Source organism: Ailuropoda melanoleuca, chromosome 10 (assembly GCF_002007445.2).
Source record: "Ailuropoda melanoleuca isolate Jingjing chromosome 10, ASM200744v2, whole genome shotgun sequence".
Lineage (NCBI taxonomy): Eukaryota > Metazoa > Chordata > Mammalia > Carnivora > Ursidae > Ailuropoda > Ailuropoda melanoleuca.
In genome coordinates this window covers 70,341,753-70,356,171 of record NC_048227.1, presented here as the reverse complement: position 1 = coordinate 70,356,171, position 14,419 = coordinate 70,341,753, and the positions used below count along the sequence as shown (strand labels likewise).

The 14,419-nt window shown below is 39.2% G+C and overlaps 1 protein-coding gene across 14 annotated transcripts in view; it reads right to left on the bottom strand.

The window, feature by feature from the left end:
• Nucleotides 1-282: 282 nt before the first annotated feature.
• The window catches only part of PKIB (cAMP-dependent protein kinase inhibitor beta), a 194,058-nt gene continuing 179,921 nt past the window's right edge, over nucleotides 283-14,419 (bottom strand). For 11 of the 14 annotated variants that reach the window (XM_034669065.1, XM_034669068.1, XM_034669070.1 and 8 more), the window contains 2 exons: nucleotides 7,240-7,416; nucleotides 283-2,268 (listed from right to left, as the gene is read on the bottom strand). In XM_034669065.1, coding sequence (XP_034524956.1) covers nucleotides 2,201-2,268; nucleotides 7,240-7,416 — 245 coding nt within the window. In that variant the 3' untranslated portion in view covers nucleotides 283-2,200. Of the gene's footprint in view, nucleotides 2,269-7,239; nucleotides 7,454-12,480; nucleotides 12,596-14,419 lie in introns of those variants that run through there. The other 3 variants (XM_034669073.1, XM_034669072.1, XM_034669075.1) reach the window with 2 other exon arrangements.

Here is a 14,419-nt window from a genome sequence, read left to right as displayed (position 1 = left end):
AGGTATACATGCACCCTGATGTTATAGCAGCATTATCTACAATAGACACATTATGGGAACAGTCCAAGTATCCACTGACTGATGAATGGATAAAGAAGATATGGTATATATATATATATACACACACACACACACTATTTAATAATAACAGAATATTACTCAGCCATGAAAAGGAATGAAATTTTGCAATTTGCAATGACACAGATGGAGCTAGAGATTATTATGCCAAGCAAAATAAGTCAAAGAAAGACAATTATCATATTATTTCACTCATACGTGGAATTTAAGAAACAAAACAAATGAGCAGAAGAAAAAAAAGGGAGAGGGAAGCAAACCAAGAAACAGACTCTTAACTATAGAGAACGAACTGATGGTTACCAGAGGGGAGGTGGTAGATGGGTAAAATAGGTCATGGGGACAAAAAAGGGCACTTGTGATGAACACGGGGTATATGTAAACGTTAACACTAAATTGTACTACCAGAAACTAATACTATACTGTACGTTGACTGACTAAAATTTAAATAAAAACTTAAAAAAAGAATGAGGCAAAAAAACCAATAATTATTTCAGTCTCTGCCCACTAGATGGCAGTAGCGCTTTCTCTCCCCGGCGCCCACCGTAGTGGCCTCAAAACTTTTCCAGATAACGCCAAATGTCCTCTATTAGCCCAAATTATCACTCTCCTGCAAGTTAAAAACTACTGTTCTACTCTAATACTCTTTATACTGTTTACATAATGGCATGTCATTCAATAACTCTCTGAAATATAGTTTTAATGGCTACAATACATTTTATTGAATATTAATTTAGTGCTACACTTAAGATACTAATTTAGATTCTTCTACAAAAAAAATTGTATTTGAGCAAACAATCGGGTTCTTTGAAATCTACCCCTCTGGTATATTAAGTTAGACTTTGCCAATGAAATAATACGTAGGAGGTGATTTATACTGTAAGTTTATTAACGTCCTCTTTAAAATGTGTCGCCATTTTTCAGTTGGTATACTTAAGATAAAATTAAGACTTGTATCAGTAACAATTTTCTTGAACAGTGAAGAGTTTATTTGATTACTGTATACAGACATGGCCTAAGTCAACAATCAAATAAAATATAACAGCATGCATATATATCTGAAAATGAAAATAAATTCATTAGTCCATTTTTTAAAAAATTCAGAATTTTATTTTCCTAAAATGTCTAATAAATCAAAATTTACTAAAACTTTGGTTTTGTTTTTGTTCCTTTTAAAATATATGCTTAAATATATATTAAAAGCAAGTATTTTGCTATTTCTAACTACAACATTCACTAAATATTTATGGATTATGTTAGCTCCTTTAGGAAAGATATAAAAATTAAGGTCTGCATTCCTGAGGAAATCATTTTAGAAACAAGTCACAATACACAAAAGCCCTAAGAATAAAAAAACACAGTATAAAGCAACTAGTGAAGTGTTTTGTATAACTCATATTAGAGAAAAACATGTGCATACACATACACCGAAGTTAAGGAAGATAGTGAAATCCATTTAATAGGCATGGTCCATATAAACAATTTGTCACAAATTTTGTGTTCTAGGAGTCCACATGAAAAATCACAGTATGCATGGGCTAGAAGCAAAATGCATCAAACAAAAACATACTAGAAATATATTTAGGTTGTCAAACTTTTGCAATTTTTCCAAATCCTTTTAGGGTTTGGGGGGAAATGGTGCATTTTTGGTTAAAAACAAATATTCTCTACATGTTTTTTACTATTATTTCTTCTCATCAAACAAACCTCATAATGTCCTACAAATTCCATACAGTTTTAAATGAATGGTGTTTGCTTTATATTTACCAAGAAATGGGTTATCCATTACCGTAAAAATGGAATTAAAAATACATCTGGCTGAGTAAATCCAAAAGAGAGCAGTGGATTTTGTTGGGTTTATAGATAATGATATGTATTTAAGTGACCATACATTCTTAACCTTTTCCTTAGGTGCAATTTGGAAGTAATATGCCTTTTAATAACCTACATTGGACATCATGGTTGCATTCCACGTGAGTAGCATCACAACAAAATTGTCTAATACACACGTGTTGCTTAGGGCTGCAATGTTACCATAGTTTCTACCAGATCAAACCTCTCAGGAAAGCAGAGCCACTAAGTCTTTCAGTGTACAGAAATTCAGTACTTTCAATAGTATGAGACTTCATTTTTCTTCTTTCTTCAGCTTTTCCAATTGCTTTTGTGTTGTTTCTTCATTTTTCTTTGTTACATCTAAAAAAAATAAATAATTTCATTCACTTATAGAATATAGTGAAATATATTTCATATTATACTGGAATGAAACAGTTGGGATTTCCTTTATGCACCCTAATCATTTTCTCCTTGATTCAGACATGCTTTGCCTTCAATCTAGATATGGACACTACACAAAGAAAAGAAATATGGGTCGGTTTGGGAATCTACATTCTCCTAGTTACCTTTCTCTCCCATTCTCCAGAAGTAGTACATGCCAGGCAGTCTCCTGAGCTATTACTGTTAATCTCCATGCATAGAGTCCATCAAAGCACAAACAGGTTAAGTGACTCGCTCAAAGTCACAGAGCTAGTAAGTGCAGAGACACAATTTGGACCTCACCAAGTGGTTCCATCACTCCCCCCCTTAATGATCTCCCCATAGTGCATCACACCCTCTCCGACTTCCTCACACTTTCTACTCCTTTGCTCCTCGGAGATGATCTCACTTTCTATTTCACAGGAAAAAAAAAAAATCAAAGCCATTCGATAAAAGCTCCCTCGACTTTCTGCCATCAAACCTCTAAAACCCCATCACCTGTACTTATTCCTTCTACCCTCCCTCCTATTACAATGGAAAATGTGCTCCTCAGGACCAGCTACACAATTTATTGGAGCCCAGTGCAAAGTGCAAATGCAGGACCCCTTGTTCAAAAGATACAGAAACCTTCAACACAGCAACAGTAGGGCATGACACCAAGTGCAAATCTCTTCTGAGCCCAGGGCCCTGTGCAACCACACTCACCCACGCCTTTGGAGCCAGTCCTGGTCCTGCTCAGACTTTCCAGGTCTATTCCTTCATGATCGGGGATCCTATCCATTTCTGCCTCATCAGGAAGCTAACTCTGACAATCACCCCCGCCTCCCTTTCACCTCAGTTTCCCTTTCTCCTGACTTCTCATTTCCTCAAGTCACTACCAACTTCACACCAACAAAGGCCTTCTTTCAACCACAATTCTTCCACATGCTGTCTTGTCTTTTTTTTTTTAAGATTTTATTTATTTATTCGATAGAGATAGAGACAGCCAGTGAGAGAGGGAACACAAGCGGGGGGAGTGGGAGAGGAAGAAGCAGGCTCACAGCAGAAGAGCCCGACGTGGGGCTCGATCCCATAACTCCGGGACCACGCCCTGAGCCGAAGGCAGACGCTTAACCACTGTGCCACCCAGGCGCCCCATGTCTTGTCTTTTATCCTTTAAAATGTATCATCTTTGCTGTCTCCATTCTAAATGAAAAGTATTAAGTCTCTACTGCTTCCCCAAAAGTGCTTACTGAAATCATCACTGGCATCTCTGGAGTTAAATCTGATGGACTCTATTCAGTTCTTCAACTTTCACTTAGAAAATATGTATTAAGCACGTATTATGTACTAAGCAGTGAAAAAAAAAATTCCAGCTCTCAGGAGACTTCTAATGAGCGATATGGGGAACAAGCAGAACAAGTAAAATGTGTGGTATGTGAGGAGTCCGAAGTGCTATGGAAGAAATTAAATAGGAGTTGTCAAGAAGTGCTGGGGCCTGGAGGTTGCGATTTTAGATAGGATTGGCTGGGGAGAAAGGGCATGCTCGAGAAGCCCTGGGAAGGGGAGGGGTGAGCAATGCTGGTAGCAGGGAGAGAGCATCCCAAGCAGAGGGAACAGCAAGGTCAAAGGCATCAATGTGCAGGAAGGAACTGCAAATGGGACAATAGGGAGAAGAAAGATTGGAAGATGGAGTCAGAGAGGTACCAAGAGACGAGATCTTTTAGGTGAGAAATGGCAGCTATCTGGACAAATATGAAAGTAGAACTGACAATTTTTGCTGACAGATTAGATATAAAATCGAGAGAAAGAGGGGAGAAAAGGATGGTTCCAAGATTGTGGCTCTAGCCACTGGAAGTGTGAAACTGCCATACACCAAGATGGAGAAGAGGCAGGAAGAGCAGGTGTCGGGGGAATATCTGGAGTTCTCCTTATTACCCTTTAAGTTTGAGATTCCTGTTTGATAGCCAAGCAGAGAGCTCAAGTAGGCAGATGGATTTGTGAGTGTGAAGTCAGGGGAGCTTCTGGCTAGAGATAACAAATCTGTGAGTAAGCAAGAAGATACTATTACCCCCGTGAATTTGAATGGGATCTCAAGAGAGGGAATGCGGATAGAGAAGAAGTCAAAAGACTGAGTTCTGGTACCATCTAATCCATTAAGAGGTAGGGGACATAAAGAAACAACGGCAGGGGGAAGAACAGCCAGTGAAGCAGGAAGAAAAGCAGGAGAGTGGAGTGTCCAAGAAGCCAAGGGAAGAACAGTGTTGAGGGGAAGAGGGCACGATCCACCATGACAAAACTGCCAAGAGATCATGTAGGGTGGAGACTAAGAATGGACCACCGACTTCATCAGAGACAATGTCATTTGTGATCTTGAAATAGAGCAGTGGTGTGGTGAGGATCACAGAAAGAGAGAGAGAAAGGATTTGGGGGCATGTCCATTCTAAAAGCTTTTTCCTAGCTGCTGCTTCTGCAAAGACCACACTTAACCTCTGATCTTCGTGTGCCTGCCACTTCCATCAGTTGCGACTCAAAGCACACCATCGTCATTCAGGTTTCAGTTAGGGCTGTCCTAATTTCTCAGGCTAAAACCACGCTGTCACTCTACCACAACATCCTATTTAATTCTCTGATAGAACATATCACTGTTGACATCTATATACTCATTCATAATTTAACTCACCCATTGGAGATGGAGACCCGTGACAGCAAGACTTTTTCTGATTCACCACTATGCTACTAGTTTTTAGAATAGTGCTTAGCACCTAGTGGGCACTAAATTGAATGATGGATTGAATGAATAGTGATGGAGGGAGTTAAGAAAAGGCCCTTTGTGATGTTTACAGCTGCCAGTCTCTGTCACTTCTTGCTGATACATTATCAGGCATCTCCGTCCTCCCTATCATGGTTATTAATTTATAATTAATTTATAAGAGATAGATTAAGACAGATTATGAACTAGGCAAATTTCAGGCAGGTTAATTTCATGCGGGATGCAAGACATTTGAGATCCTAGAGTTCTTCCCCCTAAAATATTTATCAAAAACAACAATAATGGGGCACCCGGGTGGCTCAGTCGGTTAAGTGTCTGCCTTTAGCTCAGGTCATGATCCCAGAGTTCAGGGATCGGCCTGCATCTCATCTCATCTCAGGCTTTCTGCTCAGCGGGGAGTCTGCTTCTCCCTCTGACTCTCCCCCTCTCGTGCTGTCTCTCACTCTCTCTCAAATAAATAAATAACAACAAAACAACAACAACAACAACAAATCCCAAAGACGACAAATCTGAGGGAAACCATGTAATAATCACCTAATAGTCCACCTAATAACTCCTTTGCCCTTCCTGCTGAGGGAATGTGATCTTGCTTGGAACAATCCTTCCTTTTCTTCAAGTAACTTCCTTGCCCCACCCTCCTTCTTATAAAAACCTTCCATTTTGTACAACTCCTCAGAGCTCCCCTCTACTTGTTAGACAGGATGCTGCCTCATTCATGAATCCCTTAATAAAGTCAATTAGATCTTCAAACTTACTTAGTTGAATTTTCGTTCTTTAAAAATACAAAAATAGTAACAATATTCTTTCATATAATGGTCTCTCTAGTGACCAAAATAAAACAGTGAAGACTACGAACTCTCCTACAGTGTATTTTTTCTCTTTTGTTGAACTAGGTAATGTCAACAACAATTAAGGTTTTGTGTGTGTGTTTGGAGTATGTAAACCTTAATTAGGCCTGTCATACTAATAAGTAACTCATCTTCTCCTTCGAAAGAGTTGAGGATGGCCCTTCAACAGCAATATCATGTTCTGATAAACACATTCCATTTTCAGACTTAAAAGGCCAAAACCATTACACACATTTTAATTTATTTCCTTTCTTTCCCTTTTCCCACCTTATAATAGTTTGTATGTATGTATGTACTTTTTTGCTATTACTTGTAGTGTCTCATATGAGAAATGCAGAACAGGTGAGGTGCCCCTGGCCAAACAAAGATATACTTATTTCACAGGGATCAAACCAGGAACATCTGTAACTTAACCAGGTAACAAATAATGTCCTGAGGCAAAGGACAAGAGCCTTCTTCTGGGACTTGCATGAATAGGGTGGATGTGTAGAATCTGCTAGACTCTCTTGCCTCCTTGGCAGCAGGAATAAATTTCTACACACATACCAAAGTCCACCTTGATGTCTAAAATGGGCTACAAGGCACAGGTATCTTGGTAATGACTTGGAACTGAAATTTTCTTTAACCTCCATTAATACTTTTTAAATAAAAAGACTCCTTTAAAACTTTATTCAAGGTATCATTATATTTATTTCCCGAGGACTAAACTCTGGAAGCTAGATGAACTCTATGTAAGCAATGGGGAAAAAGACCCAAGTTTTCCTTCATTGGTTTGACAGCTCCCCTTTGTCTTATTTAACTTTTTCCAGCAAAGAATGGTTACCTTTTATACAAATACTCACCTTACAGATCTCATCATGAACTGATTATAAACTTCTTCTTAGATATGAGAAATAGAAGGGCTTATAGGATACTAGAGTGAAGCACAAGTTTCCAAAGTGGTTTGCTAATGGATGGCAGGAGGAAAATTATTTTACTTCTGAGTGTTTCTTGATAAACTTTTAAGTTTATTGAGGGAAGGGGTTATATTTGTTCACATTTTATTCCCAATTACGAACACTACACACGACTCTACATGTGCAACAAATACATAAATGTTCAGCTTGCACACACACATCGGGAGAGAAAAAGATGAAACTGTTCACTTTCAGAAAGCCTAAAAAAATGTTCTTAGTCTTCAACAAAAACTGAGAGATCTTAGTCAACGCGTAAGAAAAAAGAGCACTTATAACTAGTTAAAAGAGAGACTTCCAGAGGCAAGGATTGGTTAAGAAGACAGGGCTGCTGATTTGAAGAGAATTTGTGCGTTACCTTCCTTCATGGAGAGAGCCTCCAGTCTGAGGGGCAACTCTGAGGACCCTCCTGTCCCTGCTGAGCCCTGGATGTCTGGCACGGCATTCCGGCGGCCGGTCCTGGCTGAAGATGCAAAATTGTTGACCACAGACTCCACATCAGTCATTTCTGATGGATCTGTCCTCATAGCAACATCTGCAAATAGACCGTGCACATGAAGAAGAAGATGAGCCTGTCCGGAGGTAAAAGTTCACGGTGGTGAAAGGCACGGCCAGATCAAAACCACAACAGGGTTGAGAAGGGAATCATTGATCACACCTTGCATCTAAGTCTACTGTGATGGTCCTGAAGCTTCCCTTAGCACATTCGCACCTTCCTGCATAGAGCAGGAAGTGCTCAGTGTGAGCCAGCTTGCTATAAATAACGCCTGAGCCGAATAAGCCACTTGAATGCTTTAGGGTGTAGTAATCTCTTGTCTTTTGTTCTATTTTTCTGTGGCTGGATCAGCCGAACGAACGAGGGCTTGGAAGGAAATGAAAACTGACTTGTTCCGCCACTCCTGTAGAGACCCTGCCTGCCAGTATCTGTTTGTGGTGCTTGTTCAGGCTGAAACCAAATCACTGTAATTTGTGGGGCCCCAACGAAACACACTCGGCTCCTACTCCTTAGAAATAAGAAATTCAACTTTATCTCAGAGGCGTTTTGCCCTAGGGACAGCTGTGTATTTTGGTCTGCTCTAGTCTCAGACCTAATTTTCAACAGCCTCATGTTCGTGTTTAGGAGAGTAGAACCTATATTGCCTTTTCTTGCCTTCAAGTGGACGTGGTAATTACTAGTGCTTTCCGAAGCATCCTTTATCTTTCTAGTAATTGTCTCAATGAAAGAATTCTTAGGAAACTGTTTACTGTACAGGATGTCAGGGAGGCAGCAGATACTGTTTATTCTAAAACTAACCCTCTTTCATGTGATGTTTTCTAATGACTCTTCCCTAAGAAGTCAATGCTGAGTAGCATCTCAAAAGCAGTGGCGGCAGCAGTGGCAAGGATTTATTGAGAACCTATTAAGTCCTAGGCTCTCAGCTGCACTGAGATTACAAAGGAATAATAGACTCTCTGCTTTTAGGGGACTTGAACTCTCAAAGGGGAGAAAGAAGGTATATATGTGAGGACAGATACCATCACACCACAGAATGTGCTGAGTATCAACCAAGGGATGGGGACAATCATTTGTGGTACTTGAGGGTGGAAATATGTGAGTCTTGACCTACTCAAAGCAAACCAAGATTTTCACTGTTGCTGGAAGGGAGCCCTTTCCAATCGGTCAATTTCAATTCAGGAAATGCTAAAAATAAAGTGAAATAGTCACAAAACACAGTGCGTTTCATATTTGAATCACAACTCCTTTGGTTCAGCAGACCCAAGAAATGCACGCTAAGGTTAGTGTGGGCCTCAGGACTCCAAGATCAGGCGAGGCTTCTTCCCCACATAGGCTCACCTTTGCAGCAATCGTGGGAAATTTGAGAACAAGGCTAGATTTTCAGACACAACTTTGGAATCAATTAGACTTCTTGCTGTTTAGTATTTGCCCACTGTCTGGCATTGACAGACAGCATAGAGTAGTGCGAAGAGCACTGGACTGTTAACCAACAAGAATTTCACCCATTACAGGCTTGCAGGCGACACTGGCTAATTTGTTTCTCTGAGTTACGGTTCCTCCCCTGTCTGATGGGTATAAAAATATTAGCCTGACTGATTCACAGTATTCTTGTGAAGAACTAATGAGATAAAGGATATAGAAACTGTTCATAACTCTAAAACCATATGTTTGGTATTGGCATCATTAGTCACATCTCACGAAGCTTTATTTACTCTACCAAACTTCTATGTATCCCTTTAATCCTACCAAGAAACATCTTCCGACTGGGAGACCCCTTGAGTTTCCTAAGAGGGAAACCAGATTTATTCAATACAACATGAACATTTTCATATCTATCATCTCATTTTAAGTCTCCCAATAACCCTACGAGGTAGTAAGTAGTAACCCTCACTACATGGATATGGGAGCCAGGGCTCAGGGAGGTTACATGATTTATTTAAAGTTGCATAGCTGCTACTACAGCACACAAGCAAGCAAGTCCAGTTTCAGTTCCCTCTTAAGGCACGGTGACATGGATTACCACAAAATTATGTTTCCAAATCCCTGCAATATGTGTAGACAGACATACAATAGCTACTTTTGATTTGCTCTTCCTTACTTTTTAAATAAGAAAAATTATGTATATGCATATGTACGTATGTGTGCAGGTTTGTGAGGGAGAGAGAGAGAGGGAGAGGTTCCCTATCTCTTCACAGGTGTCCCTTTCTGGCTTGAAAGTTTGGTTATCTTGTGAGACCTGTCCTTGAGCCTCCCTGCCATGATACATGAATGTCAACTAGAGAGATTTTCTCTACAGCTTCTGAGAAGTGCCTGACACCAAGTTTAGAAAAAGACCCCGTTTGCAGGCTTCCACTCTGTCCTCAACCACTTACCATCACATCGGAAGCCATGGCCAGGATCAAGTGTTTATTTCTGAGGAGTATCTTCCTGTGTCATGCAAATTAGTGAACTATGCCAAGACTGGAGGACCAGTTCTATGAATGCCTTGATTATTACTGGCCTGAGAGTCCAACATCTTAAAGTTGAAAATAACAATACATATAAAAATATTAAGATATGCTATTTAGAATTCTTAAATGCTACACATTTTATGTTAAATGAAGTGAGTAAACTTCTTTAGTAAGATGGTCTATGTTAAAAAAGTATTGAATTAGAATTTGTATGTTGAAAGGGAACTTCCAAAAGGTGGCCTATAGAGTAGGCCACCAACATGGAAGAAGAAATTCTGGTCTCCAAGTTCATTTCAAGTCTTCTTTGCTGTTGGCTGCTGTTTGGGAAGTGTCTGCTTTTGCCTTTACAGTATTATTTCAGACATAGGCTTTCTAAATGGTTCCTTTTTTGTCGATTAGTGTTAGAAAACAAGATAATTACAAAACTCTCTGAAAGTTTGTCAAAGTTACATTCATTAACTACTATTTTAAGATGAGAAACAGAACTGGATGTACAGGGAGGCCAAGCCACAACAGGCTGCTTTACTTGGGAGCTTTACTTGGTCATTTCCAACCTGTCCCTTTTCCCAGGATCATCTTCCTTTCAGAGCCTGCCACAGACACGGTGGTGAGTGACCAGGATGCCAGGCTCCCCCACAAAACAGTCCCCCCAGCCCAGCCCTCCAGGGCTGTGGAGAGAGGGAGCTTTCTACAGTGAAAAGTCATCTCATCTTCCTGACAGAGAGTGTCTGTGACTTAGATATCACTGGCTGGCAGGAACACTGGAATCCACAGGGTGATTCTCAAACGGACTCTTTTATTCTCTAGCACGGAAATTTATGACAGCATTGGAAATCATCTGCAAGTTTGTGAGGGAAGAATGGTCGAATAAACTATATATATTATATTATGGAACATTAGACAGCTACTATAAAGAATATGCTAAATCCAGTTAGATCTACCTATAGAGATGAGTCCATGACACATTGGAAAATGAAGCATATTTTAAAAGTAATATTTATAGTGCGTGAGGGGAGGGGAAGTAATGAATATAATATGATCTCAACTTTGTAAAAAGAATAAAAACACCCTAGTTGAAAATGTAAGAGAGAACAAGGAGAATATTAACCATTTGTTGGTGCTACATTATGTATGTTAGCTAGTAATAATGAGCATGTATTATCATTGCAATTGAAAAGTACTGGAATACATTCACCTGGCAGAGTTAAGAATACACAGATATTCTAGCACAAAAAGTCTCTGAAAGTCACACTTTGACAATTTAACCAAAAATAGTATATCTTTAAGTGTAAGCTTCTCCCTGTACCGAAGAGTCATCTTACCTGCCTGATGTTATTGTCTTATGCAACTTTAATTGCGTACGTCTGATTTTTTTTTAGAGGGATGATTATATACATAGTAAAGAAGATTTCAAAATGGAGCAAGCAAGTCTAGCGAAGAGAGTCTCCTTTAAAATAGGGTTGGGAGGCCATAAGGGAAGAGGAATTTACGCACATCCTCAACGGAGAAACTATGAACCTTTTGAACTTTTAAGCCAGCCACAAGCCCTCAGCCTGGAATTAACTTCCTCCTCATCATGGCAACTGGATCATCTGTGGTCTTCACTTCTAAAGGAGCCAATCCAGTTTAACAAGCTTCAACTCTTCATTTGCATACACAACCAATCCTGTTAACCTAACTTCAATCCCTCTTTTGCACAGAGGACCTAAATGAAAACTACACTCCTAACCTTCCACCTTTATAACTCTGCCCCCCTCTTTGTCTTCCTTGGAACACAATTTAGGTGTCTACCTGAATCTGTGTTTCCCAAAAAGCAATTCTAATTGCCCAAATAAATGTATTTTTGCTTTAATTTTCAGTGAATCCTTTCTTGGTCGACATTACAGAGACAGAGAACTGCTCTCTTTAAATGCTTTGTGGCATTTAAAAAATATATAACCTGTAGAAAGATGAGGAAATAGTACTAATAAATAAATACAGAAGAGAGATTAACTTCCAAGTTCTTTTCATTTTCTGGGCTTAAAAAGCTAATTATGTTTATGTTTGCTAACCAAGGCAGTTGGCTCATTAGCAACTCTTCCTCTTTTTCTTCTACAGAATTAGTAGGGGAATCTGGATGAGTTCTGCTTTGTCAACTGTGGATGATTTCAGGAGCTGAAACCATTTGGACATTTGGAGATTTCACAGAAGTCCCTGCATGCCCCCTAGCAAGGTGATGTAATTTTCATCTTTTTCATCTCTTTTGAAAATAGTTTTCAGGGTGCCTTAACAAAAGACCATTACCCAGTCATACATACACTCACGCCAACATCTGCAGCTCTACAATACCGAAAATGCAACATCAGCACGATTGAAGAGGACAAAGAAATGAAGCACTGGAGGAATACATATACATATATGTACTTATATATACATATGTCTGTATACATATGTGTTTATACATATTTATATACATAAAACCACTAGTCAGCTACCGGTGGGCTCAAAAGAGCCTGCTAAGAAAGGAGTGTGTTGATATGCTATAAGTATAATCAGAAACAAAAATTTTTGCAATTTCTTTTTCTCCCAACCGAGATGGTCCACCCTCTTAGCACATACTCATTTTTTTCTCAAGTTTTCTTACTTGAAGCCAAGACTGCAAGGAGGTGGTTACCTTTTCTCTAATCTCTGGGTCCATATCACTCACTTCATCTCCCACAGTGAAACTCATTCTGCATGAAAACTTGAAATAAACTTCTTACCAACTAAATCAGTTCTCTGGAGTATGAGTCAGGCTGTCTGAAAAAAAAAACACTTAGAGTAACAAGGAAGAGCATATATTTTGGAAAATTAGTGCTTTTCCTGGTCAAAAGGAGGAGAGGATGAAATAGAGTGAGGTATAGACTGGTCTCAGTTGATAAACAAATTTCTCATCTCTCTCTCTCTCCAGCTCTCAGCACCTTAATACCTTATGCTAGATTTCTTCAGTTCTCTGGCTACAGCTCATATTTTGCAAGATTTTCTGTTCTGGAGTACAAAAACTTCCAAACTAGGTGAGAGAACTACAATAATTGCCTCTTACTGTGGACCAACAAAAATAGATGATTATTTATTCATCCAGTCGACATTTATCAAGCTCCTACTAAATTATTAAGTGCCAGGCCCTGTGCTAGGCCCACAAGCTACAAAGAGGAACCCACAGTCTGGTGAGATCAAACACATTCTGATCTTTTCAGTAGCTTTCCTGACCTCAAGTCCTGTTCTTTGGAAATAAAGCTAAAGTACCCACCTCTAAAAATGGGAATCCTAACACATCTATTCACCTAAGTACCAAGACAATTTTAGGCTAAACAGAGCTTACATGAAACATATACCTGTATAAAAACTATTTTTTTAAACTTAGAGACCTTCCTTTTTTTTTTTCTGTGCCTCAAGTACAAGCCAAAGGAAATTCTACCTCTTGTCTCTTGACACACATATTATTTTCATGCTTAGATTCTTGCCTGATAATGATTTAAACAGACCCTTCAATATATATTGATAGGCACATGAGAGCTATTTTTATCATGAAGAATTTTTGACAACTTAAACCTATAAAATTCTAAATATAAAGTCAAATTGATTTTCCTATAATCTTCCAGATAAAGTAATGAGCAAATCTGAATACCTTTCTGGCACAATAACATTGTTATACAAAGATAGGGGCACTTATAATAATAACATGGACTGATGTGGATAAAGATAAGAACATCGGGCGCCTGGGTGGCACAGCGGTTAAGCGTCTGCCTTCAGTTCAGGGCGTGATCCCGGCGTTACAGGATCGAGCCCCACATCAGGCTCCTCCGCTATGAGCCTGCTTCTTCCTCTCCCACTCCCCCTGCTTGTGTTCCCTCTCTCGCTGGCTGTCTCTATATCTGTTGAATAAATAAATAAAATCTTTAAAAAAAAAAAAGATAAGAACATCAACTTCACTAACCATGCAACTTCCTTGAGTGTAGGGGTCACATTTAACTGATCATCCTACTTTTTCATTTCCTGCTAGAAAACCTTACCTGAAACACACCCTCCATGAAGAATTGCAGGGAGTTAGTTTGCCACAGCTTCTACCCCTACCCCTTGCAGCTTCCCAAAAAGACCATTAAACATACGTGATACAGACCCAGACACTTTAGTGATGCATTAACGTAACACAGCCAGTTTGTGTCAAAATCTTTTCTACATTCAGACAGTACTCTTTCTGCCATTATCATGACTCCCCCTGCTCCTCTCCAAAACAGATTTCCCTAATTATTAGTATATTATCTTGGGAAGCCCATACGTGTGTGTGGGCGTTATGCGTGATAGGTGGTATCCAAACACAGTGATATTTTCAGTTGTCCTTTAGACGAACGTAATTCTAAATGGCTATAAGTTGTAGCAGAGTATCCCTCCTATCTTACATACGACATAGTTTTGGCCTTTTACTTCCCACCTTTTAATTTCTATCATTTCTGAGTGATCAGAATTGAGAGCACTTATCTTTTTTTTTTAATTTAATTTTATTATTATGTTAGTCACCATACAGTACATCCCGGGATTCTGATGCAAAGTTCGATGCTTCATTAGTTGCGTAT